Below are 27,842 nucleotides of genomic sequence, written 5' to 3' on the forward strand. Positions count from 1 at the left end.
TGTGAGTTTCAACTCATTTATTCTTAAAACTAAAAAGTCTACTAGTGCAGTAAGACAAAATGCATTTGTGTTTTTTAAAAACAAGTCCTAATGTCTTATGCTGTGTTGTTTTATCTTGTTTCAAGGATTTTTTGATGATTTTTTGAAAGAAGACAATTTTTTATTTATGTCGTAAGTTTTTAATTAGCCTTTTTAACTTGTTTGTCTGTAAAAGTCCTGTTTCTGAACCACCTATTCATCAAAGAATTGGGTAACACTTTACTTGAGGCCTTTATGTGTAATGCATTTTAAAAGGTTGTTAAAGGGTATAATGGGTATATAAAGGGTAATAATTATAAGCAAATTTAAAATGCATAGTGTTACAATAAATTGTTAAGTGTTATAATGTATTAACTGTGGTTACAATTATTCAAGAGATTGTACAATGCATAATTAATGCATTAAAACTGCTTTTATAATGCATTATACATAAAGGCTTTAAGTAAAGTGTTACCAAATATCGTATCACAGTAAACTTTTAAAGTTTTAATATATAGATATATATATGTGTGTGTGTGTGTGTGTGTGTGTGTGTGTGTGTGTGTGTGTGTGTGTGTGTGTGTGTGTGTGTGTGTGTGTGTGTGTGTGTGTGTGTGTGTGTGTGTGTGTGTGTGTATATATAGTTGTTTTGAATTGGTTCCAGACAAAATTCTTAGCAACTGAAAAGTTAAAGATTATTGAGATTTTTAGTGCTGTCAAGCGATTAATCACGATTAAAGGCTATTTTGATTATCTAGATAATATTGTGATGATGTTTTTGAACAGGCATTACAACGTGCTGCCACTTGCGGTCCAAGGGGAATAGGATTCTGCGAGGCACCGAATCTTGTATTTATGCTACACACCTACTGAACATACTCCATCAACGGTCAAGAAGTAAGTTCTCGATCCAGTCCAGTACAAGTGCACCCATGTTCTCTCTCTCTCACTTCCACGGATGGACATGCACGGGAGCGAGGAAAAGAAACGAGATTGAGAAAAAAGCATCGGTGTCAGCAAAAGATTTATAAGAAACAGAAAAAGCATGTGATTCTAGACTGTATGTTTTTTCTCTTCGCTGGAGGGTTTGAGTCTCTCCCCGTCTCCGTCTGTTCCTTCCCTTGATCTCTTTTTTCTATTTCATTCCCATCACGAGTCATTCGTCCCCGTGAACACACAACAAGATAAACAGTTTGTGTTGTAAGCCATTATCTCTGTGAAAGTAAAACAACAGGCACAGGGAGAGGTACCAGGCGACAGGCGGTTGGAAAATGACTTCCTGTTTCTTCCCCTCGGGTTCTAAACCCAGACCGGACTCCAACACCTGCTGTGCGGCGATATATTTATTTATTTAGTGTGTTTATTTCTTTATTTTCTGCTTTATTACTCATGTTTTTTTTTCTGTTCACGGACGTGTTTTTTTTATTTATGCCCCTGGTTAGAGTGCACAGTCTGTGCTGAGTCAAAAAATGAAAGCACATCGCAGATAGAGCAATAAATGAAAATGGCTTGAATCTGTGCGATCGGCTCCACAGCAGGGCAGAGGCGTGTGTGTGTGTGTGTGTGTGTGTGTGTGTGTGTGTGTGATTAGGTGTGCGGCCTGATTCCAGAGACACGGAGGCGTGAGAAACGGGAAGATTCGGAAATCGTGCTCGACAGGTTTTTTGCTCTCGTGTCAAGCGAATCACATACTTACAAACACATACATTTTGTCTCATTTCATACAACGACATGATCAGCGACAATAAACACGGTGGGTTTTCCGAACCCAAGGAAAGCCAACGCTTTCCTGGTTTAACTCGCTTTTCTGAAGCACACTGACATTATACAATAGATAGATACATGGCAAGACCAAATCATTCGTTCACCGTCGGCTACTGTCAGTCCGAGGAGTCGTGAATCTTCTGTGTGATTCAAATGATTCAGGCGGGGAATCCCATTCAGGAAGCGATTCCCTAATGAACAAGCAGCTATATCTATAGCAGACCCTCTTCCCGAGAAGGAGAAAAAGAATGAATGAAAGAAGGAAAGAGGGATAGAACAGTTGTCCGCTCATTTTGCACTTCGATCTGTCGTTCTTGTCGTCCCTCAATGGTAGAGTCTGGATGTGAGCGAGTACTTCAGGAGGAAGTGTGTTTGCGTGTTTTGTGTAAGAGTGTGTGTGTAGGTGTGTGTGTGTGAGTGAGGGTTTCTACCCCCAGCGGAGGGCAATCAGCAGCAGGGCCACGAGTAGGAAGTGAGGGATGGAGATGGTGGAGGCCGAGCTGTGGACTCGTCCGGCCTCAGAGCCCAAGTTAGTGACTGTCGCCTTATCTGAGAACGGAGGGATGATGTTGAACCCTCCTCCTCCTTCGGTTTGGTCTTCTTCATCCTCCTCCTCCTCTTCTTCCTCCTCCTCCTCTTCTTCGCTTTCGATCACCTTTTGGAAACAGAGAAATGTCTCTTTAATGGGGGTTATGCACAACAAACTTCTGTAAAACAGGTCACGTCGCTTCTGGTTCATGTCTTTTATATGTGCTCTGTTAAATATGGAGCTGTTTTACTCAAGATGCCTTCAAAGGAGATACCATTCATAACCAGTGTCCAGACTGATTGATGTCCAGATTGCTTCTCACTAACTTTTTGATAATAAAATTAAATAAAACAGAAACAAAACCTCTAGTCCATATATGATAATGTAATGAGACCTGGTCAGATGATGTAGTCCACTGTTTAAATTGTTGTCACATATAGTGCAACAGTGCCTTCCAGGTTTATTAGTTAACTAAAAATAAAATAAAAGCATGAAAAAAATAAATAAATAAATGTTGTCACTTGAAATAAAACTTAAAAGTAATAAGACAACAATTTGCCAAGATAACATTTCTCAGTTTAATTTAGTTTAGATTGATGACTTTAGTTTAACTAAATCAAAAACTGAAATAAAAATTAATAAAAACTATATGGAAAATACTACAACTGACAAAAACACAACAAAATTAATGAAACTTTAACTAAAATTAAAATATATAAAAATAAAACTAATTCAAAATATTAATAAATGTTATTATCAGTAGTAGTTGAAGTAGTAGTTGCATTTATTAATAAATATAAAAAACGGGTGTTTTTCTCATGGGGATTAAAAAAAAATCATCATTTAAGAAGTTATATGATATAAACCAAACCAACCAGCTAAGGGGTGAATCACAACATTATAAACTTTGATTTGAAGCAAAAAAAAAAAAAAAAAAAAAGGTACAAAAGGTACAAGACTGTGTACTTAAAAGCTTCAATGAGGGAAAGAACTACAATTCCATGAAGCATTGCAAATGACAAAATAAAAATAAAAAACAAAGGAGAAACATAAACCTCTTGATTAAAAATGTTGACTGTGTCTGTAGAAACGGCATATTGCTATATATATATTATATGTATGTCACACACTCGCGCACACACACACACCACACACACACACCACACACACACACACACACACACACACACACACACACACACACACGCACAAATTTTTAAGTAGTTTGAGAGCATAGAGAGATTTGACTGTTAAGTCATTTGTCATGCTTAATTGGAGTTGGTGCACTGAACTGTTCTGTTGGCACAATTTACTTGTTTCTCTTCTCTGATTGGTGGAGATTTGTTTGCAGGATCATGGGAAATGTAGTTTCTCACCAGTCTGTTGTTAAACACGATTGTTTAAAATCTAAGTTGAAATAATGCGGGCTGATGTATTCAACAAAAACATAACATCAATTAACAACCTCAGAGCTCACAGTTCAATTGTTGTCCTCTGTGGTGTGAGTTTGGGGGTGGAGTTATTTGTGGTTCAAACAATGGCAGATATACAGAAAAATAATATATATAATGTAATATAAAAATAACAGAATTTAATATACATTAAACTTTGTTACATGGAGTTTTATGAGGAACATCTGAGACTAAATTAGCTGAATGGTGATATGAGAAATGAATCATAAGAGAAATAAATGAAACACCTGAGAATTACAGTTTTAGAAAAGTAGGAGCAATACGACAGTGAGCGTTTGTCAGGGAGAGGGACGGAGAGATTGTGAGGGAGAGGGATTAGGAACGAATGATAAAAGAAGGAGAAAGAGAAGAAGAGAGTTAGCTAGAGAGACAGACAGATGGGTACGAATACATTAATATTAATGAAGTTTTGACTGATGCACCGCTGCTTGCAAACACCTTTAGCTAATCCGTTCAGAGAGAGAGAGAGACAGGCCAAGAAAGTGAGAAGCATATCAAGAGAGACAGATCAGGAAAGACAGGGACATTTGGAGAGGAGAGATTTGCTGGAGAACACAAGTGAGAGAGAGAGTCTAGGAAAGAAATAAATGACAGCAGAAACTGAATTGAATCCTTTTTGTCTGCAGGCCCAGATTATCTCTAAGCTGAATGCTGTGGTCTGTGTGTTCTGAGAACAGAGGATGTGAACGCGGTCCAAAGCGAGGACGCACAAACACAAATACACACAGATCAGAGCAGCGTTTCTTGATAAAGTCTGTACGCCTATGGACGCCAAGGGATTATTTGCTTCTCTTTTATGTGGGCAGCAAATATACAATCCATTTTACAATACATAGTCAAGTAAGTGTTGCTATCACGAACGGCGTCATTCCCTGAAGCTCTAAAAGCTGATCGGCTATCAAGAAATTACTTTAGCTGGATATTATGCTAAGGCTAATGCTAATAACATGGCCAGGGGGTCAGGGTTTAGCCGGTTACCTTTAATATTACACCACAATGCTGTCAAAAAGCGTTGACATCCATTCAAAAGTAGCTAACAAAATAATTTTTGCAAGAAATCTGCAAAACTGATGTTACAACAGTGACTAATTTTTTTGGATGTTGTCACTCCCTGTAGCTCTAGTAGCGTATTTGTCTATCAAGAAATGGCTCTTGCTCAGATTATTATACTAATGCTAATACCTTGTCTATGGGGGTCAGGGTTTAGCCGGTTAGCTTTAGTATTACACCATTATGCTGTCAAAAAGCATGTTTCTCTATTGACATCCATACAAAAGTAGCCAACAACATGCTTTTTGCAAGAAAAATCAATGATTTATTAGGATAGTGTCACTCCCAGAAGCTTTAGTAGCTTATCAAGAAATGACTTTGGCACAGATATTATGCAAATGCTAATAGCTTGTCAATGGGGCCAAGGCTGGCTAATGTTAACAGTTAGCCTCTACAGGCTAATTATTTATTTGGAACTCAAGTTAAATCAATTTATGTATTTAATTATTAAATTGCACTAAATAAAGATTTATTTATTTATTTATGTATTTGGTTGGTTGGTGGGTTAGTTGGGACGAGAGCTGGGTAGTAACTGATTACATGTCATCTGGATTACGTAATCATTTAAAAAAAAATGAAGTACTTGTAATTATATTAAAGTACAATTTAAAATACTTTTTTGTCATCTGATCCTCTTTCACCTAATATATTTTTATTTACAGTATCCCTGAGATATTAAAATAAATATTTTTAATAATAAAGTATCACATTTGTATGTTCATGGTTCTCTGGCATTGGTTATGTTCACATGACATGCAGGTAAACTACAATTTTTGTCATGTAATTTGGAATCAGTAATGGATTACAGTTTGTAAGTAATCTACCCAGCTCTTGCTGGGATGGTAACTCTGCAAATACTATGCTAATAACTTTTCACTGAAAACTGTTTCAAGAAATCGTAGCTCAAGCTGTGCAAAGTATATGGTCACTTTCAGATACAGCATAAAACCAAGGCAACCACAAGATTGAGGAAAATTAAAGATCTGATTCAGTGACGCTGCCTACTAAGTCTCATTGAGTCATTTAAAGTTTGGCAGCCGGCCATAATGAAAGAAAAATAAAGCTGACACCCTCATTCCAAAGCACAATATAATCTGACTAAAGGGAAGAGCAAATCGATATAGATTTAATTCCTTACCATGATTGTGTTCTTGAGGGCCTGTGGGTTGTGTGATTATTTCTGATTGAATTGAAGGTGGCAGTTCAGGCAGCTTGATTCCGACCCCACATTGATCCCTTTAGGTGCATCTGGCATTTATTTACCATCTTTGTGTATAGACGGAAACCAAGTGAACATATCCATTTAAAAATAAAATCGGGCATTTTAACAAGGTCATGTGCATAGAGGTCAGAGGTGGGACCTTTAATTCAAAGCATCATGACCTATTGATTAGATCTAAGAAATGGGTCTCTTTTAAAGATGCTAAAGAGACAAAACAAGAAAAACTTGCATTCATTACTCTTGTTCCAAAATATATGCACCACAGTTGAATCAATACAGTAAATTAACAGGGAATGTTTAAAAGCATCCCACGACATACATACACAGGAAACCAAATTAAATGCAGAAGGTGTGTTTTCTGAACAAGCGTTTTTGTGCTTACTGTAGCGGCAGCAGGGCGACGGTGTGTGACCGTGTGTTTCTGCAGTGACATGATCAGCCGCGCATAAACGTCTCAGTTCACTTCTCAGATCCATCAGTATGCTCAAAGCGCAAGGACTGCGGCTTTGTTGGGCCCGTCTTTTTGCAAATCTCATGTATCAAAGGCCAGAATTAACCACAAAGCTACGACGAGAATAAGAATCAGGTTTATCCTGATTATACAAAAGTTTTATAAATGGTCCTTCTGTGTAAATTATGTTGAGTTAGCACTGCAGCTGGAGGAGTTTGATTGCGTGGTGGTTGTTTTAAGAAAATGTGTTCACTACTTACAGCGTTGGGTTCAGGCAGCGTGTTGATGTTCAGCTCATCGCGCTGGACCTGAGGGGAGGGGCGAGGAGGAGGAAGGGGCGTGCCTTCTACTGGACGAGGGGTGGAGCTTCCCATGTTATCAATGGCATTACCTGTTAGGTAAAGAGGCCGGGTGAATTTTAGGCTTCATTTACTGAGTCCTATTTGCAAAATAAGAAATTATAATGATCTAAAGTATAAAACATTTTAAAACTAATTATAAATGTCAAGAAATGTTAGAAATGAGAATTTTGTGGGTTTTAGTTTATGTCTGTTATGTTTGTCTACTCTGAAAAGTTGACAAAATATACTTAAAGTCCATACCCACATTTAACATGTACAGTCGTCTGATAAAATGGATAAAATATTGATATCATCTTCTGTGCATGGGTGTATTTAAACGCATAGCTTAGATCATTTTGTTGAATTTGATGAGAAATGCTTTAGCTCATATTGAAATCTTGACTGCAGAAAAATAAATATCATAGTTTAAGCATAGTGTTGATATTTTAGAGCATACAAACATTGTTTAAAAGTTTGTGGTCAGTAACATTTTTTAAGAAGCTTTTCATGCTCAACAACACAGTAATTTAAAATAACTATTTTATATTTGAGTATATTTTAAAATGTAATTTATTCCTTTGATGCAAAGCTGAATTTTCAGTGTCACACGATCCATCAGAAATCATTCTTATATGCTGATATACACCAAATGAAAAATTACATAACATGTAACAATCAATACACTAAAAACTATCAATGTTAAAACAGTCGCTGCTTGATATTTTTGAGGAAGCTAATTGAAATATTTAAAATTGTAAAAGTAGTTGACATTATAAATGTCTTTACTGTCACTTCTGATCAATTTAATGCACCCTTGCTTGAAATTAATGCTGAATTAGAGCAGCTTCAACAAGGACCTATGCCAACTTCCTGTTTCAATACGAAATATGTCATACACAAAAGAAAAGTGTGAACGTTAAACCTTTTAAATGGGACTGTAAGAAACAGCAAATCCGTCAGAACAGTTCCATATTTACACTCTTCTTGGCAAACATTAAGATGATGTGTAAATGATATTCTGGGATACTCACGCAGGCAGTTGTTGCTGCTGAACATGTGCAGGATTCGCAGGCAGTCCTGCCACTGATTCCCGCTGCCTTCGCAATTACACCACTGCGACACCTCTGTACTGCTGTTACTCACGTAGTTTGGTGTCATGATGGTACCTGCAGAGGGAGGGAGGGAGAAGGAAAGAGGGAATGAGAGACAGCCGGAAGAAAAGATCCCATGCCAATTAGCCCCAAGCCCATCTGGGAGAATCACCAACCAGTGTAGTCTATCCACCCCCCTCCGGGTTAATTATGTTGCCTCAGGTTGTCCTGCTAATTCAATATAAGTGGCACACTGGGTTAAAGTAAACCCACGACATGAAGTTGAACCCAAACTGCTCTGACCAATCATTCCCGACACTGTTTCCCATTTCAGTGAACTCACTCCAGCAGGATGCAGAAGTGCTCGTCATTAAAAATGTAATATTATTTAAGTACAGACTGTGCTGTGACATATCGATTTGTGAGTTTTGTACTCTTCATTCATTCAAGGTCGTCTGAGGTGGTTTCTCACCGATGAGTCCAGCGTAGGCCTTGAGGCACACGGCTCCACTTTCCCGGAGACAGCCGGAGGAAGAGAGAGAATACGGCTGACAGTTCTGCTGGAAATCAGCCAATCTTGACCTGACAGACCAGACAAATTTGAATACGGACACAGGATGATTAGAACATAAATGTATGTCAGATTCTGACAGAGGAAATCTATACTCAGAATGAATGATCAGTTGCTCAAATTTGATTTTTTTCTGATTTATACCATGTGCTTTTGTTCTGTGGGATGCATACGGTTTTTGTCAGGGGCGTCAGAATGGTTTGAAAAGTAAGGGGGATGTGTTATAAACGTTTTCAGTGTTGTTCATGAATTTTAATTAGGTGATGTAATGAATGCCTTATAGTCAAAACTGATTTACTGGGTGATAATCATATTAGGTTAATTGTTTACCAGTTCTCATTAAACTGCTGATGCAACTGTGGCTTCTGCTTTGTCTTTAAAAATGCACTAGTTTTCAAACATTTACGTATATTTAAAACTGAAGGAAAAAAAAAAGGTTTACGATACCCCCTACAAAAGTTTATCAATAGTTGCACCTTATTTGTAATATTATAAATTTATTTGTATTTTTATATATGTATTATTCATATTTGAAATTGGCTTTATTATATATTTTTATTTTCTTTTTTATATTTTCTATTCAGTATTCGGTTTAATTTAATTTGATTATTTTATGTGCTTTAGTCATTTTTATTCATTTGTATTTTTTATCTTAATTAGTGCTGTCAAACAATTAATCATGATTAATCCTTTGACAGCACTAATTTTAATATTTCTATTTAATATTCTAACATGGTATTCCTATTTAAACTTTCTTTCAGTTTCAGTTTTTAGTAATTTTAGTACTTTAAACATATTTCATTTCAGATAATTGCCTAAAGTATTTCATCTTATATTTAGATATTTTATTTTAGCTTTATTTCAACAATTTTTAATAGCTTTTTTACAAAAAAACAAAAAAATAGACACTTTTCTAAAAACAATAGATATATAAATATAAAACAAATTATATTTTGTACTATTCATTTTGTAATTTTGTAACTAATTTTTTTTAATGTCTTACTGCCTCTTCTGAGAAAATGCCTTTCACTGACCATATGTGTCCATGCTGAAGGATAGTATGCATTCTCCAAACATTTCTCATTTTTATTCTTGTTTAAAAACAAGATGCATCTAATCGTATAATATGCGACCTGTTGTCCTCTCTTCCATCCAACTCAGCATGTTCTGTGCTATTAATGATGCTTAGATAAGCATTACTGCCAGAGACATCTGTTTCTAGAGGAAGATAAAAGGGATGTCTTGTATTTCAAGAAGAAAGGTGAAAATGATCGTGCTGCGCTGTTATCAAAGCTGAGGTTAGGTTTGAATGAGAGAAAGAACATCTGATGAGAGTGTTATATGTCACAATTAGTTACACAAATTGGTTATTTCAAAGAACCAATTTAAAATATTGATTCAGCAGATCTTTACATCATGTTTTTTACATTACGGGTGTTTGTTGTTACAGTATGTGTCCCAGTTCAGTTTGTTGCAGCCATAAGCTATGAACTTAAATATGATTTTCATTTTCAAATACAAAAATGCTTAAATTCAAATACTGTACATCTCTTGGCTGAAAATGTATTTGCATGTTTTATAAAAAGCAATTGAATACATATAATTTCTTACCTATTATTCTAACATATGTTATTTATTTTGATTTATTTATTAATATATGCTACTGTTCAAATGTTTGGGGTCGGTGTGTTTTGTTGTTAATGTTGAAAGAAGTCTTTTACACTCATTAAGGCTACATTTATTTGATTTAAAATACAGTACAAACAGTAATATTGTGAAATATTATTACAAATCACAATAACTTTTCACTATTTGATTATATATTATAAAAATTAAATGTATTCCTGTAATGGCATAGCTGAATTTTCAGAATGCGTTAATCCAATCTTCACTGTCACATGATCCTTCAGAAAGGTTTGTTTTTTATTATCGGTGTTGAAAACTTGGTGTGTGTGTGGAAACCGTGATAAAAATAAAAAAAGGATTCTTTGAAGAACGGGCAAATGCACAGGCCAAAAAAAAAAAACAGCATTTGTTTGAAATATTTTGTAACATTATAAATGTCTATTTAATGCATTTAAAAAAAATTAATGGTATTGTGTGGGGCATTTTCTTAGAACAGGCATTATACCAGGCATTGGTATAATCTCTTGACGGTTTGGTTTAATGCATTTTTTGTATTGTTGACTTTGAGTTGCTATATGACTTTGTGAGTTGTTTTATTCACTGATAAGTGAATAAAACATTCACATATGTTTTGTGAACTGGTTTGGCTGATTGATTTAAAATCTCAGATTCGAAAACATGGCTGATTCACAAATCAGATATGTTTACTATGTCCAGCTGCTAACAGATATGTATCTCACCTGCACAGGTTGTCTTTGAGGCAGTAGCTCTCCAGATTGAGGCAGTTGGGCTGTCCGTCTCGCTCTTCATAGGAACAGGAGGGCACGATGGTTTCAGGGCCCGTCCTTCTCTCCCCGCATAGAGTATCCGAACAGGGACAAAATAAGACACCAAAGCTGTACTCCTCTGGAACGCGCTCCAGGAACCTCCGCAGGGCCCGATGACATTTGTGCCGGTTACAGTGGTTCGTGCCCGGTATGATCTTAGTGCAAGCTAACGCGTACTCAGACCGCAGGGAACCGCACTTCTCATACAACCCACAGTCCTGAGCTGCTTTCAGACACTGGTTCTGATCCGTCAGAGGAAGGGAGGACACTGAGAAAGAGGAAAAAACACTTAGAATTAAGTGTCCAAATGCTTTTTGGGCCTGTATAAAGCAGTATGTTATGCCTTTAATATTTCACACACACACACACACACACACACACACACACACACACACACACAGTGTAAAAAAATATTTAGATTACTGTAGCATGTTTTGCAAGAAAATACTAATTAATTTTTTCTACTTCAACATTTTACAAAGGAATATATCAAAGGAATAGTTCACCCAGAACTGAAAATTTGCTGAAAACTAACTCAGCTTCAGGCCATCCAAGATGTGGTCAAGTTTGTTTCTTCATCGGAACAGATTTAGAGAAATTTAGCATTACACTTGCTCATCAGTGGATCCTCTGCAGTGAATGGGTGCCGTCAGAATGAGAGTCCAAACGGCTGATACAAACACCAGAATAATCCACAAGTAATCCACACCACTCCAGTCCAACATTTAATGCCTTTTGATGTGAAAAGCATCTGTAAGAAATTAATCCATCATAAGGTGTTTTAACTTTAAACTGTCACTTCTGGGTAAAATAAGTCCATAATCCATAATAATGCTTCCTCCAGTGAAAAAGTTCATCAACTTTTGTCCTCTCACATAAAAATCCACCAACATATTTGATTAGAACTGTTTTAGGCTGTTTTCACTTGTAAACTGTTTCTCTCATGATTCAGATGAGACAACTTTTTCACACGAGAAAGCAATATTATGGTTTGATAAAAAAAAAAAAAACCTCTTGATGTTTTGTTTATTACAAAAATGTAGCTTTTCGCTCCACTAGATGTTAACTGATTAATTGGAGGGGTGTGAATTATTTGTGAATAATTGTGATGTTTTTAGCAGCTGTTTGGGCTCTCATTCTGACGGCACCCATTCACTACAGAGGATCCATTGGTGAGCAAGTGATGCAATGCTGAATTTCTCCAAATCTGTTCGGATGAAGAAACAAACTCATCTACATCTTGGATGGACTGAGGGTGAGAACATTTTCAGCAATTTTTCATTTTTGGATGAACTACTCCTTTAATTCAATATGTTACTTGCCATTTCTTTGTAACTATTTGTGAAAGTTACTAGCAATTTCTGAGTGAAAACTGTTATAAAGTAAAACCTACACCTTTTTTCAGTGTAGAAAAAACAACTGCAAGACAAGGAAAACATATTAAGCACAAACATACAAGCATACACTGCAGTACATCATCACAGTGCATTCAGCTGTGGAGGAAAACACATTTTATTTGGTCGGATCACTGATGTGGCTGCAGTACCTGAAACTATTGAGGCTAGTTTTGATGTTTCGCTATTTCTCACAAGTTCCAGTTCAATGTCTTCATATGGGGACGTCTCAATGTCATCATAACCTGCAATCCAAAAACACACACAACCGTCTGAGACTAATTAAGCTCACCAAACTGCACCATTACCTTATCATTACGCCTAATTAACAGCACATCACATTATCAAATTTCATATGGTATTTCTTTAATTATGATGCGCAGTCTTACAGATTTTAATAAGAGGTCAGTGTTTGAGATATATGCATTGGTTGAACTGTCACTATACACAGACTTAAGGATCTGGATCAAGACACAAGTGAAAGTAGAGACCAGTCTATTTGTGTCACAACCCTGGGGTCGCTGCATGCCAAAATGACACACACACACACACACACACACACACACACACACACACACACAAGCTTGTATTGTAGGTTTTTCTCTTGTAGGGACTTTCTGTTCATATTTATTTAAAATAAGATAGTCTATGAGAATTTAAAGTATTGAGTATTAAGGCATCTTGTCCTATACTATTTTTGCTACATGAATGATATAGTAATTACAAATAATTCACTTTCATTGAAGGAGGGACTGGAAAAGTATTCTGTTTACCTGTGCATTCATTAAATAAGCACAGTGCTGCACTTTACTGAAAGCACTTCATTATTTTATTAATGTTCTTTTTCTTTCCTTTTTAATAATTTTAAATCATATTTTATTATTTGTATTTAAGTTTTAAACAGACTTTTTAAAAACTTTTATTTATCATTTTTTTATTATTAAAATATTGTTTTTTTATTTATTTGACATTTTTTATTTTTTATTTAATGTTATTTTATTTAGATATTCTTTTTACATATTATTTATTTAAATTTTATTTATTTATTTTAGATTTATACAATGTATGATTTATAAAATGTAGATGTGGGAAGTCGTGGCCTAATGGTTAGAGAGTCGGACTCCCAATCGAAGGGTTGTGAGTTCGAGTCTCGGGCCGGCAGGATTATGCATGTACAGTTCTCTCTCCACCTTCAATACCATTTTAGGTAGCAAGGCATCGAACACCCCAACTGCTCCCCGGGCGCCGCAGCATAAAATGGCTACTGATTTGTTCAAAGTGTATGCTCTTTTGTGCACTACGGATTTAATTGCAGAGCTTCTCTTTTTAATGACTATGCAGCTTTATTTAATTATTTTTATTTACTTTAATTTTTAAATTGATATGTCTTTTATTTAATTTCTCTTTTTAATGACTATGCAGCTTTATTTAATTATTTTTATTTACTTTAATTTTTAAATTGAACTTTTATTTATTATTTTTCATTATTATATTGAAATGTTCTTTTTCCTTTATTCATGTATATTGTTTATTTGTTTGAATTTTTAAATTAAACTTTTGTATTATTCATTTTTTTATTATTTAATTATTCCTTCCTTCCTTCGTTCCTTCCTTCCTTTCTCATTCTTAAATGGTGTTAAATTTGGTTTAATGTGTCGTTTATCTTTCTTTTTCTCTTGTATTAATTTTCACTGTGTATAAATGTGCTACAATTATATAAATACACCTGCCTTGCATCATCTATATGTACAGATCTGAATATTACAGAGATTTAGAAAAGCCCTAGCAACAACTTCAGATGCCTTAGCAATAGATTAACAAATACTCTAAACATCTGTCAGCAAACACCACTCATATTTTCTTCAAAAAGTCATGTTATAATTACTACACTCTTAGCCTTACTCCAAAATGCACATTTTGTCATTTCACAGGCCTGTTTTTTTTGTGTGTCGACATCCCCAGAAGGAGTTTTTTGTCATGTTGTGATATTCTTTTGGGGACATTTTCTGAAATTTCGGTTATCAAAACCTAGGCACACACAGACTCCTCAAACAAATGCAAACAGGCAGAATCCCTCCTGTCATCTTGTTCGCACGCCACATTTCAATCTACGGAGGCGCCACATCAAGTGTGCTACATTCACAATTATGTGCCTTGCGTATTCAGCTGCTGATGGTTTTCATTTGCAGCACGCAGAAGAAGAACACTTGACATTTCCAGTTGATGTGTTTTAAAAGCACTTATTTCTGAGACTGTCGATCAGGCTGGGCCCTTCTGGACCCTGCAGCCCCTGCGTTGCACTCAGACACATGACGAGTTCGCTGTGGAAAAGCCTGGGATTAGTCAGCATTTACAACTGCTCTTGATGAGTCGCTGTGGGAACCCATCTTCCTGTTTCATAAGGTTTAATATTAATAAGCCATATTGGGTGGGAATATGGACTCCGAATCAATTAATTTTGCAGCCGTGCTTTGACGATCCCCCAGACGTCATTCACCAGCAACTCCATAATCTCTTTTGCTCATGAGCAAACACACGAGCATGAAACTTCTGCCGTGAGACGGAATCAGACGCCCTCGACGGAACGTGGCATATTCCGGTTCCTGCATGTATGCGTCCATCCCGCCGAGCGTAATGAACAGATGAGGGAATGGCGAGATTAATCACGATAGCACTGTCAGGGAGCCAGTCGTTTGTTTAGTGTCTGACTGGGTTTTATGCCTCCTTGCCATCTCATACACATTACTGAGCACTCATTAAATGCTATTACTGCCTAAATCTAAATCCTCTGGTAGCTCACTCAACACTCTCATTAAAGCGTTTTGGCATGTCCTGAAAGAACATCCACTGAGATCTGTGAGTACACTGTTTATGACCGACAGAACAAAGGCAGTCATTTTGAAATTGATTTAACTGAATTCTTTATGCATGACTTTTCTCTGGAGTTACCTACTCCCTCTTTTACTTTCTTATTCACTTTCTTTAAACCTGCTCCTTTCATCATGACATCCACTGGTTTGGGAATTGCTGGACATGAGCAGTTCAGGCAGGGAATATTCTAGGGAGTCTTTAAAAAAACATGAAACTGCATTAGCAATTTAACTTCTATAATATTATATATTTCTGAGTGAATATGCATATATATTATATTTACACCCCTCAAAAGTTTGGAGTCAGTAAGATTTTTTATATATTTATTTATTTTATTGGAATTTTTTTTTTTTGATAATTTTGAAAAACATCTCTTATACTCACCAAGCCTGCCTTTATTACAATTTACTGTATTTTTGAACAAATACTGTGAAATATTATTACAATTTAAAAGAACTGTTTTGTCTTTTAATATACACTACCAGTCCAAAGTTTTTGAAGAGTAAGATTGTAATGTTTTTTAAAAAGTCTCTTCTGTTTACCAAGCCTGCATTTATTTGATCCAAAGTTAAAATTTTGATCAATTTAAAGCATCCTAAATAAAAGTAGTAATTTCTATAATTTCTTTCCCAAATATATATATATAAAAATATTTCACAATATTACTGCTTTTTCTGGGGGGGGGGGGGTGTATCAAATAAATGCAGGTTTGGTGAGCAGAAGAGAATTCTTTAAAACATTAAAAAATCTTACTGTTTAAAAACTTTTGACTGGTAGTGTACTTTAAAATGTCATTTATTCCTGTGATGGCAAATCTGAATTTTCAGCATCAATACTCCAGTCTTCAGTGTCGCATGATCCTTCAGAAATCATTCTAATATGCTGATTTGCTGCTCAAGAAACATTCCTTATTATCATAAATATTGCAAACAATGCTTACTGTTTTTGTGGAAACTGTGATTTTTTTTTATTCTAAACTTTGATAGGATTATTTGATGAACAGAAAGTTAAAAATAACACAGTTTATTTGAAACAGAAATCTTTTGATAAATTTAATGCATCCATGCTGAATAAAGTATTTCTTAAAAAAAATTTAAATGCATTTTTATGGTCCTTTTCACGGTAAATATTGGTCTAAAACTAAAAGTATTGGTCTGTTTTTAACTTTCCACAGACTCCCTAGAGCTCCCTGTGCAAGAAACCATTTGTAACTCAAACAGGATTTTTAATGAAAAAAAAATTAGGGTGAGACTAAATGAGAACAGATCCAGGTGTTTGAAGAGGAGAGGCTGAAATATAAGAGGTCTTATTGTTGACAACAGTCATCATACAAAAAGTAAAAACTCTCTCTTCCGCCTCTTACCCTGTGGAAAACGGATGGTCCAGTAAACGCTCAGGCACTGTTGTTCCAAGCGGGAGCCTCGCTGACACTTGCATTCTTGCAGGTTCTGATAGTGCATGAGGTTGTTCTGGGCATCGACGCAGACCTGCCGCCCCTCCAGACTGAGGGGAGCCACTGCCTCCTCGTCCACGCAGTACTCCAGGTGCCGGAACTGCCGCTTACACTCGGGGTCCACCATACATTCATTTACAGCCTCTATGCAGTCCACAGTCCCGGGGAACAACGGCACCACAGAGGGAACAGCCCCTGGAGGATTGTGAGTAAAGTTCCTTTTAAAATCAATAAACACTGTATTATCAACAGTATGTTTTACCAGTGAGCTAACTGACTTAGCAGACAGCATTTGGCTCCACAGACAGGCATTTGGACACAGTTGTGGGTAGGCCCAGATGGAATCACACATTTTTTTATTGTCATACATGCCTTTTTCTACATGGCATTTCAGTAGAAAATCAGCAGTGAAATGCATTTAAAAATCATAAAAAGTCTTAAAAGGAAGCGAGAGCAACTACAACATTACAAAATCAATAGAGAATTCCTATATTCCCAATCAGTTCCTGAATTTGAATTGAACTGGAGGTACATTAGCAAACAGGTTGCAGAATTGCAGTCCTAATTTCTATGTGAGGAAGTAGAAATAAAATGAATCCAAGGAAGTTTTTTTAAAGGCATAATTCACCCAAAAATTAAAGTTATGTTATTAATTACTCAACCTCATGTTGTTCTAAACCCATAAGACCTTCGTTCATCTTTGGAACACAAATTAAGATATTTTGGATTAAATCTGAGAGCTTTCTGACCCTGCATAGACAACAATGCAACAGACACGTTCAAGGCCCAGAAAGGTAGTAAGGACATTGTTAAAATAGTCCATGTGACATCAGTGGTTCAATCTTATTTTTATGAAGCTACAAGAATACTTTTAAAATTAAGGTCTTATGGGTTTCGAACAACATGAGGGTGAGTAATTAATGACAGAATTTTCATTTCTGGGTGAACTATTACTTTACAGTATGTAGAAAAACAAAGTTTGTTGAATGTTGGCTTGACAAAGCCACTTTATTTCCCAGAATACATTGTGCATTACATTTCTTTGAATAGCTATTTAGTAATTTCTACTTCCTGTCATTGTCTTCAAATTCCAATTCAACTTTCTATTGGGTATGGCCAATCCGATTCACATATAAAACAGACATATAGGCCAGAATATTTAAAAAGAGAACACACACAAATATGAAGAATATGTAGAACTTTGTGACTGAATTTTCTGTTCAGTTCTGATTCCCTGTGGACCTGGTTATGACGAATTACAGTTTGTGAATTTTCATCAGTTTTACTATAATATTTCAGAGTTATAATATCTGCATTCTAGACGCATAGAAAATATTCTGACAGTGGCCATGTAAAAAACGAAGATCAAAGTCCCTTAACTTGCACTCAAGGGCAGAATTAATAATGTGTAAAATAATTTAAAAGAGACCTCTTCTCTGAAGGGAATTTCCTGGCTCGCTATTGCAGGAGGACAGATAACTTAAACGAGCAGAAAATCTCCATTCACCAACTTCATACATCAAGAGTTTCAATGCAAGTCCTTGACAACAGACACTCTCAGGCCTCACACTTCTCAGGCTCAAACCTGACAGACGTCATCAACTCCAGAGACCCTCGCCGTCAGCCGGGTCTCAGGGTGACCTGAGGGGAAACTGTGACAGGGCTGTGTAATTTCATGGCTACGTTTGCTGTTTTTCATTAAGTAGTGAGAGAAAAAGCCTTGCACTCATGTAGAAGCATGAGACATGTGTTTCTCTTTCTTGTATTTCTCCCCCTGACCCCCATCCCCCTTTGTGTCTGTTTTCCTTCGCGCGGCAGGGGCTGTAATTGCGCTAGGCCTCATTTTAAAGCGTGTGGTGATTGAGAACCCATGGCTGTGGCCGGCAGACTAAGCGTTGGTCATGGCTTAGGACTCCACTACCACAAAATGGCACCTCCTTCCACAGCTCACAGAGCGATGATCCATGCGTGAAAGACCATCTACTGCGGCGGTTGAAGTTAAACGGACAAGTAAACACACTTTGATCTCGAACATATTTGACAAACAGTTCAATATTGAGATATTACGTGCTAGTTTGAATTTAAAGACAGGTGTTTGATCTGCCACTGTTTTCATTTTTCTTCTTAAAGGTGAAGTGTGTCGTTGCACTAGTGGCACCAAACAGAATGTCTGCTTTCAAACAGGTTTTCCATCTGTCATCAGATAACCCCGCCCTAAACTCATGCCATTGGCTGAGTCAATGCTGCTGTATTCGATGCTTGTTTGATAACTCAACAGAGCCAAAGTAAACATTTTTCAGTCAACCACTGAATGTCTTGACACTGCATATTAAGATTAGATACAAGAAACAATTTGAAAAGTAAGAAAACAAAATGAAAGTTAACGGAGTTCAAATAAAATGTGAAAAAAAAAGAAACAAAAATAAACAAAAACCTATATAGACATAAAAAAACACTAACTAATAAAAATACAAAAATAAAAACTTTTTAAAACATAAAAAACAGTTATACTAAAATAACACTAAGGTCCAATTCTCACTATTTACAAACTATTAACTATGACTTGTCTCAGTAAACTCCTAATAAGGTCCAATTCTCACTATTTACAAACTATTAACTATGACTTGTCTCAGTAAACTCCTAATTTGCTGCTTATTAATAATTAGTAAGGTCGTTTTTAAGTTTAGGTATTGGGTAGGATTAGGGAGGTAGAATATGATCATGCAGAATATATGCTTTATTAGTACCAATAAACTGCCAATACATTAATAATAGGCATGCTAATAAACATCTAGTTAATAGTGACATAGCTTATTTACTAAAACAATAAATAAAACTACCTAAAATATCTAATTTCTGTGTCTTTCTTTTTATAAAACAGGGAGCGATTCAGAGAACGACAAGTGCACAGAAGAGTTGAAAAGTGAGCGATGGAGTGAGAAAGAAACAGAAAGAAAGAAAGTAAACAGAATGACAGACAGCAGACGCCTCACACAATAGGAAACCATCTCGGTATGGAGGCTGATGGCAATCAAACACATGCTGGCCGGGTATTACGAGATACGTGTGTGTGTGCGCACTAAAATCACATTTAGCAAGTGACAGTGACACACACACACCTTGAGGCTTTAAGTCTCATGCACACACTGAGAGAGAACGACAGACACAGTTTCTGCAGTGAAGCTCAGCTGTACAGGGGAAGGAAAGAAAGAAAGAGGTGAGTGAAATAGAGAAGGACAGTGCGAGCACGTACTGTAAATCTAAGTATCCTTGTGTGACCGTATTTATGGTCAGCGACAGCAAACCGGCTCCAGCTGTCGATATTTGCGGGTCTAACGTGATTAACTAATCAATGCGTACAGCGGTCTGAACCTCTGTGGTAAACCAAGCTCCACTATATCAAGATACATATCAAGAAAACGTCTCTTCTGTCAATCCACACAAAACTGAAGAATCCATCAGCTAAATTACAGCATGCTGCATCACAGGGTCTAAACCAACAATTTAGACAAATTACTCGAGAAAAACGCACACAAACAAACCCTCATATCCATTTAAAACAGTGAATTACTGTTTTTCAGCAAGGATGACAAACGTCAAGGAATAAAGAAGAAGCCATTAACACTATATTTAAGTATCTTTCTGACAGTAAATATGCTGTATAGACTTCCAGCACACACTGTTATTTGCTGCATTGAGGGTTTTGTCAAATGTGGGTCAGAGCGCCGTATCTATTCACTATTGGTGACACGTCACATCAAAGCATGGCGGCGATATTAAAAGAACCGGGTCGGATGGGCCGTCTGATTGACAGGGAGGAGAAACGGAAGACAATCCAAAAGCCCCGGGAGGAAGGAGTGCACTGCAGGGACGTGATGCTGAGACGGTCCTCGTCGCTAAATCACAGCGCTCAGCGACTTTAATGAAAATTGGCTACAACATCATCATAAAATCCGTGTGTGAGTGGAGCTCACGCACACACATGCTCGCATGCACTCTTTCTGATTCTGTCGCTTGGCTTCAATCTTCCAGGATAGGCGAGAGAGTCCAACACCATCTGCCATCACCGTGTTTGCCTTTCCAAATCCTGGTTATCAACAAAACACACACGCGACCCTGAAAAGACCCTAAACGTCCCCTCATATATGAAGAAAACATGCCCAGAGGGAAGACTACCTTTTTGTGTAACTAGTCCCGTGTGGTTTATTGAACCTGTGTTCTTACGATTCCTCTTTGATTTGCTAAAAATGGCCGTGTAATTAGGCTGTCCGCCTGTCCCTGGGTATGTCCTTGGCTGGGATGCATTATGGCATATTTTTCTCCATGCAATTAGTATATGCGCTGACGAAGCCTTGTTCACCTGTGTGTATTAAAGCATCCCAAAACATTTCTTAACTTGTGCAGCTCATGCTTTCCGCAAGAATCTCATTTGGGTAAAAGCAGAAATGAGGAAGAAAGCATTACACAACAAAAAATATTTTCATACTCAGTATTTTTACTTGTTTTACAGTCTCTGAATATACATTTACTTGAGAAGCACTGGCACCCCACTGGCAGATATTTGCTCTTGTTTTAACCCTTGTGCTGTGCTGAAAACCTTCTTTGGTGTTCCCAGTAAAATCATCAACTCAAAAACTGATGTGCAGAAGCACAGATCAATGAGCCCTACGATCAATCAGGTCCAAAAAGCAACACTTGTGCTAATAGAAAGAAAACAACTTTGAATCCAATATTTGGTTGCAATATAGCATATTGAGAGATTTACAAGTATTTTTTTATTTATTTTTTTGTGTAGGGCAGTCGTTTTTGACTCAGAAACACCATAAGTATAACAAGGTGGGCAAAAAATCCTAAAAAAAAAAAAATTATGCAATTTTCCAAGCTTTGTGAATAAAGTCTGTACGTTTCACTCCAATGTGATAACATCAAAATGACCAGATAACAACATGAGGGTTAAGTATAAAATCACTTAATTTTGATAACTTGTTCAAAAACAAACATCATTTTTATTTTGCTTTGAGAATGTTTAGATATTCTACTGAAAAACAAGATTAAAATGCAAATTTTTTGTAGCAGATATGCCAGTCATGTTTTTTCCCAGACCTGTCAGCATCTGTCGCTGGCAAATGAGTTGAAGCTGCCAAAGTCCAGAGTAGCACACGCGTACCTTTTCTGAAACACACCTGGGCACGCGGCTGGCACAAGTTCGCACATGCGCACCTGCCCGAAGGCCGTCAATCTTTGACTTGGTATGTTTGTACACATCTTTCCACCTCAGGTCGCCTCTTAAAAACATATTCAAGCATGCGAATCTTTATGCAAATACACTGTGGAAATGAAATCTTTTGCCACCTGATATCCGTCAGGGGGTCCCTTTGCGATTTGTGTGGCTGATATACGACCCGACCCCCGGGGATACACACAGCACGAGTGAGCACATCAAATCTGCAATCATTAACACAGCTAATAAATAAACCTGTCGATCAGTGCACGCATTACAGCGTGTTCTCATGGCACCAGGGTGCGACAAACACCACTCATGATGATGAATGCCACTTGGGCTACAAAGCACTCGCACATGACACTTGCAATATTGCACCCTGTCGTCCCAGGTGGGGAAAGAAAGTCAGATCCCTCAAATGTTGGTTGCTGTGCGGGAACACCAAGGAGCTGCCCTTTACCAACCTAATCTGTCTCTGTTTATATGTGTGTGCGTTTCTGCCGTCACATAATTAGGATAATATTGACTGTGACAGATGTCTCCTAACATACCGTTATTTGTTGACTGAAATTATATTTTTAGACCTGGCCTGTGCGGATTATCGTTCTTGGAAGAGCTCCTGTAATGTCTGAGATATTAAAACTATTATGCTGTTGTGATTCAAAGGTGTGAAGAAAATAAACACAGGGCTGTAAAGTACATCTAATTGGCTGAAAATCTCAATATTGTTTTTAACTATTATAAGTACTGTGTTTGAATGAAATATAATTACCTATTGTTCAAAGCATAATGATGAGCTCAGAATGCTACATTAAAGGAGGGTCTCTTAAAGGTCATTTTTGTTTTTCTACAAATTTAACAGTAAGTGATATTACTAGTTAAGCTCTTCTAAGCTCTTTGTGTTGGTTTTACAACATAAAGGATTGTGCTATTGTTACAAGCCGCATATACAGATAAACTGGTGCTACTGGGGATATTCTTAAGAGTGTGCAGCATTTGTTAAAACGTAATAAGCAAGTACACAGATATGTGAGGGAGTGACAGACACATCTGTTCTGCTCTGCATACAGCACTCTAGAAAATGAAACCCTTTCTATTGTTTCAGCACGAGCACATGGCACAGCGGTCACCCTAAAACACACCTGTGCAATAAGTTTCCATGCAATTGTAATTTAATCACTGCTGTTCCAGCTTTTATAAATGATCTTCATGTAATGGTATGCACTATACATGACATATACAATCTAATGCATGCAAAATGTGTATAATACATCCAATTCACAGCATACCGTGTGCAACCAGTATAATTTTTTATGTGTACGATGAAAACTTGTTTATGACATCTGTTGTGCTTATTCTTCTCACTTGGTCTATTTGTCTGTAATATATTGTGCATTGTGTAAATAGCTTATAATGTGGACGTTCCTATCTTTCTATATGTATTGTGTTATGCTCTATACTGTACATGTCTGGCTGTTAACGCAACCCAAAAATAAATTATCTATCTATCTATCTAGCTAGCTAGCTATCTTATCTATCATCTTTTCCTTCAGACAATCCTTCCGTTTACAATACCATGGTTTTATAGTAGTAAGTATCATTTAGTTTAGTTCACCACCAAAGAGCTATTCATAAAAACTATCTATCTATCTATCTATCTATCTATCTATCTATCTATCTATCTATTCCATTAGAAAATGTACAATACCATGGTTTTACTATAGTAGGTAGTCCATTTTAGTTTGCGTTCATCTTTCACCTCACGTTTATATTACTGTATATATGTAAATATAATGAATCACAATAGTTATACTAACAAATTGTTTTTGAAGGCAGCTCTACAAAACAGTTAAATATTATTCACGTTGTTCATTAACTTAAATAAATATGCAATGTAAATACTTATGTATTCATGTAAATGTACTGCATAAAGATTGTCATTTAAAGTGTGACACTAATGTGTCAAAATAAGTCATGGAGGCTGTTTCTAAGGGTCTTACCCTTAATGACGAACAGATTTAGAAGTATTCCCAGAAGGATCATGTCTTCTGCTGCTGGATGCGCTCGGCTGGACGGTAATGCTGCTGGGGAATCTCGGGGAAGCGCGTCTGGAACCCCTGGTTCGGTCCGACTCAGTCCGAGCCACTACATCCATACAAGAGGACCACCGTCCGACTGATAGAAATCTCCAAAATGACGTGTCCGAAAATCAGTTCCAGCTACAAACTTGTGCGATATCGGAAGCTTTCTAATGCGTAAGGGGTGTCCGAGGAGCAATGATTTCAAACTGTCAAACGCACTAGCAGCTGATGTCCGTTATACTCACGATCGGAGTCTTTCTAAAATAATAATCCTCGATTTAAACGCGTATCCCCATGATAGAAGCGTAACCAAAAGCGCGCGTCAGATGTGCCAGTGTGCGCATTAGTGCGCATCAGTTTAATACAGTATATGTGAGCGCGACCCCAGATGCTTGATTCCTGCTGTCCCACAGCACAATGTGCTCAATCCAGTCCTCAAACTCAGCGGCGAATTTTACATGCAGCTGCCTCCCTGTGATTGGTTCGGGCATTCTCAGGGGCATCCATGCAAAATCCCTGACCAGCCTTCTGGAGAGATGGGTCGGTGCTCCTATAGGCTAGAGAAATTCAGCCTGCTCTGCAAGTATCTAAGTTTGCAAGTAAATCTTTCAGCAACAGTGAAATGTTACGCAGATTAAAAAAGTGAGATAAAGGTCAGTCAAACTGTGCACTCTAAAAAAAATAACTGTCCTTTTTAGGATTCCATCACTCAGTGGTTTTAAAACGGTTCATAAGTTTACCAAAGAAGAAAGAACTCTTTTAGGCTTTTTTTTTTTTTTTTTTAGATTAAAAAAGCTCTTATGTTAAATGGTCTTCAGTTTAGCATATTTACAAAATTTATGAACATTATCCTATGGTGGTTTTTGTTCTACTGGAAACCTATTTAAGTGTGTAAAGGCCCATTCACAGCAGAGCAATAACTGTAGCGTCCACAGCAATGAAAAGTGACAAAAGTTAAAGTGACGTGATATACAGCCAAGTATGGTGACCCATACTCAGAATTCCGCACACTCAGCAGGGAACACACACACACTGTGAACACACACCCAGAGAAGTGGCCAGCCATTTATGCTGCAGCGCCCGGGGAGCAGTTTGGGGTTCAGTGCCTTGCTCAAGGGCACCTCAGTCATGGTATTGCCAGCCCGAGACTCAAACCCACAACCTTAGGGTTAGGAGTCAAACTCTCTAACCACTAGGCCACGATTTCCCCCTATCATACTGAACGGTATCATCCTGTTTACTGTAAACCGCACTTCAGTTTTGCCTTCTGTAGCTTTAAATGCTGGATCTCTTTAGAAACAGGATGGATTCTGGTTGGCTATCAATGTTTTATCGTTCATCAGCTGGAATAAATAGTTATAAAAGTAGTTCCAACTATGTTCCATTGTGCACTTATCATTATGGTGTGGACTCTGCCATTACTTTAAGTTTATAACAATTTATAAACTATACATTTATCATTATAGTTATCATCCTTGGTGCGAACGAATGTTAAAATGACATTTAATAAAAAATCTAATAAAATCAAGCTGCTAAATTCCTTTGCTGTGTGCATAGCTATTTCTGTTTAACCTGACCCATATAAATTAATGTTTAATGTTGTATTTAATTATAATATTGAACAAACCCAGCTAATCTGGATATAAGTATTGCGATCACCCACAAAACACTATTTAACAGTGCTGCAAAACATAAATATGGGAACAGGCGAGACTTCATTGAGAGAGTTCACAGGGTATTCCGTTTCAGATTGTTTACAAAACTCCATACAGAGAAATCCCATAAGGGCCATGAGCTGTCCAGACCGTGGATACAACGAGCAAAACACAGTTAGAACTTTAGATTCTGACGTTTAGTTGGCAGGACAACACAGAGATATACCAAGGCTGTATTTCTGTTCCAATTTCAGGATTTGCAAATGAAACATTAATGAGAATTTGATTTGTCCAAGTGGTCTGACTTGGGCCAACAACTGGGTCTATAATCAGGAGGCTTATGTAGATACACATTCGGCTGATTACCGCAGTGCAACAGCCTGCACGGTCATCTGTGCATGTGTGTTTGTGTGTGTGTGTGTGCGAGTGGTTTGCTGAGCGGACAATCATGGTCATTTAACTAATCAGAGTAAATGCCATGCAGAGCCATTGCCCTGATGATGTCACAGCTCTGGAGTCGTCACACTGAGTGCTTCCATCTGGTTGGGCTTTTTAGTGGCCGGAGAGCCACACTTCACTTTTTCTTTTGTCCTGTCTCATTTTCAGGCAGTCTGGTCATACTGTCCTCTTTTCAAATGCAAGATGCAGTTTTTTCAAAGAGCAGATGTAACTAGATTTTTACACTTTTGAAAAAAAAAGTAAGCTTGTCAAGTTATAACCTAATAACAATTGTCAGTAAGACGTATTGGGGTTGTTAGCTGCACTAAAAGCTTCAAGAAAATGTAGCTAAATACATTATGATGTGTAATTTTTTCTGAGGTTTTGAATGAACAATCACAATTAGGGTTACAGTATCACATTTTAAAAGGTAGGCTAAATGTATACTAAATCAAACGTAGACTCTATAACCAAGCTGAAAATACAGTCCATGGTAAAGGGAGCTGAAATTGTTAATTCATTAATTTGCATGAATCATCGCATGACCCGATTCCCTAGAATGATTCAGAATTTCCAACACTACATATGAAAGAGCAGGCCTTTTAGGACGAACCAAATCACTAGAATCAATCAGACTTTCCAACACAACATATGAGAAAAAAACATGTAAAATGAATCTGACTTTCCATCTCAACATATGAAAGAGTGGACCATTTAGGACAAACCGATTAATTAGAAGAGAGAGAGCCATTTAGGCGTAAATTGATTTACTAAAATGATTCTGACAATCCATCACTCCTATATATTAATGAGAGGACCATTTAGGACAAACTGATTTATTCTAATGAATCAGACTAACCAGCGAGGACCATTTACGACGAACCGATTCACTGGAATGAATCAGACATTCTAATGCTACATATGAGAGGAGTGGGTCATTTAGGACAAATCGATTCACTTGAAAGAATCAGACTTTCCAACACAACATATGAGAGAGATTCGTTTAGGGGTGAACCGATTTACTGAAATGAATCGGACTTTCCATTACTATTTATGAATGAGAGGACCATTTAGAACGAACCGATTCATTAGAACGAATCAGACTTTCCAACGCAGCATCAGAGAAGAGCGTTAACGACGAACCGATTTCACTGCAATGAATCGGAGTTTCCAACGCTGTGAGGAGGACCATTTAGGACCATTTAAATGTTTCGCTAATGGAAAAGCTACACTATGACAATAATTAAAGTGTCAGACTACAGAACAATAATTTTTGCTACTTTTAGTTAGCTACCCATCAAAACTGTAATGGTTTGTGGTGTTGCCAGGGTTGCTACGATTTTGTGCGTGATTGCTAGTGTGTTTGCTTAATAGTCCGAAAGTTCTTCAACGCATTGTCCATTTTATCCATTTTACTAAACATATATTTATGTTTTACCTTCCACTGTTTCTTACTTGCAATTTCTTCCTTTCATCATCATCACAAAGAACTTTCCATTCGTCTGTCCTCTCTCGCTCTCTGTTTCTCCTCCTCTCCACTCATCTCTCGCTCAGCTCATCATTGCTTTACGATAGCTGTGACCTTTTCAGTGGCACTCCACTATCAGACTCTTATCTCACTGCCAGTGTAGCCGAGCGGTCATTTATGAGGTCACTTCACAGAAGTGGACATTAGCGATAATGTACTTCCAGTGACTCAGGTGTCACACTAAAGCGAAGGCAAGCGCGCGCGCACCCGCACCAACTTTGCCCGGCATATAATCATCC

General features: G+C 37.2%; 1 protein-coding gene across 1 annotated transcript; it reads right to left on the reverse strand.

Moving 5' to 3' along the window:
- Nucleotides 1-1,664: 1,664 nt before the first annotated feature.
- gfra3 (GDNF family receptor alpha 3) lies at nt 1,665-24,467 on the reverse strand. The gene is made up of 8 exons (XM_042738041.1): nt 23,902-24,467; nt 16,591-16,875; nt 12,509-12,601; nt 10,876-11,230; nt 8,411-8,520; nt 7,879-8,013; nt 6,767-6,897; nt 1,665-2,437 (listed from the first exon to the last, which is right to left on the reverse strand). Exons 1-8 carry the CDS (start codon nt 23,942-23,944, stop codon nt 2,210-2,212), a joined length of 1,380 nt encoding a protein of 459 aa, XP_042593975.1. The 5' UTR covers nt 23,945-24,467; the 3' UTR covers nt 1,665-2,209.
- Nucleotides 24,468-27,842: the final 3,375 nt, after the last annotated feature.

The sequence above is a fragment of the Cyprinus carpio genome, chromosome B14 (genome assembly GCF_018340385.1).
Source record: "Cyprinus carpio isolate SPL01 chromosome B14, ASM1834038v1, whole genome shotgun sequence".
NCBI lineage: Eukaryota > Metazoa > Chordata > Actinopteri > Cypriniformes > Cyprinidae > Cyprinus > Cyprinus carpio.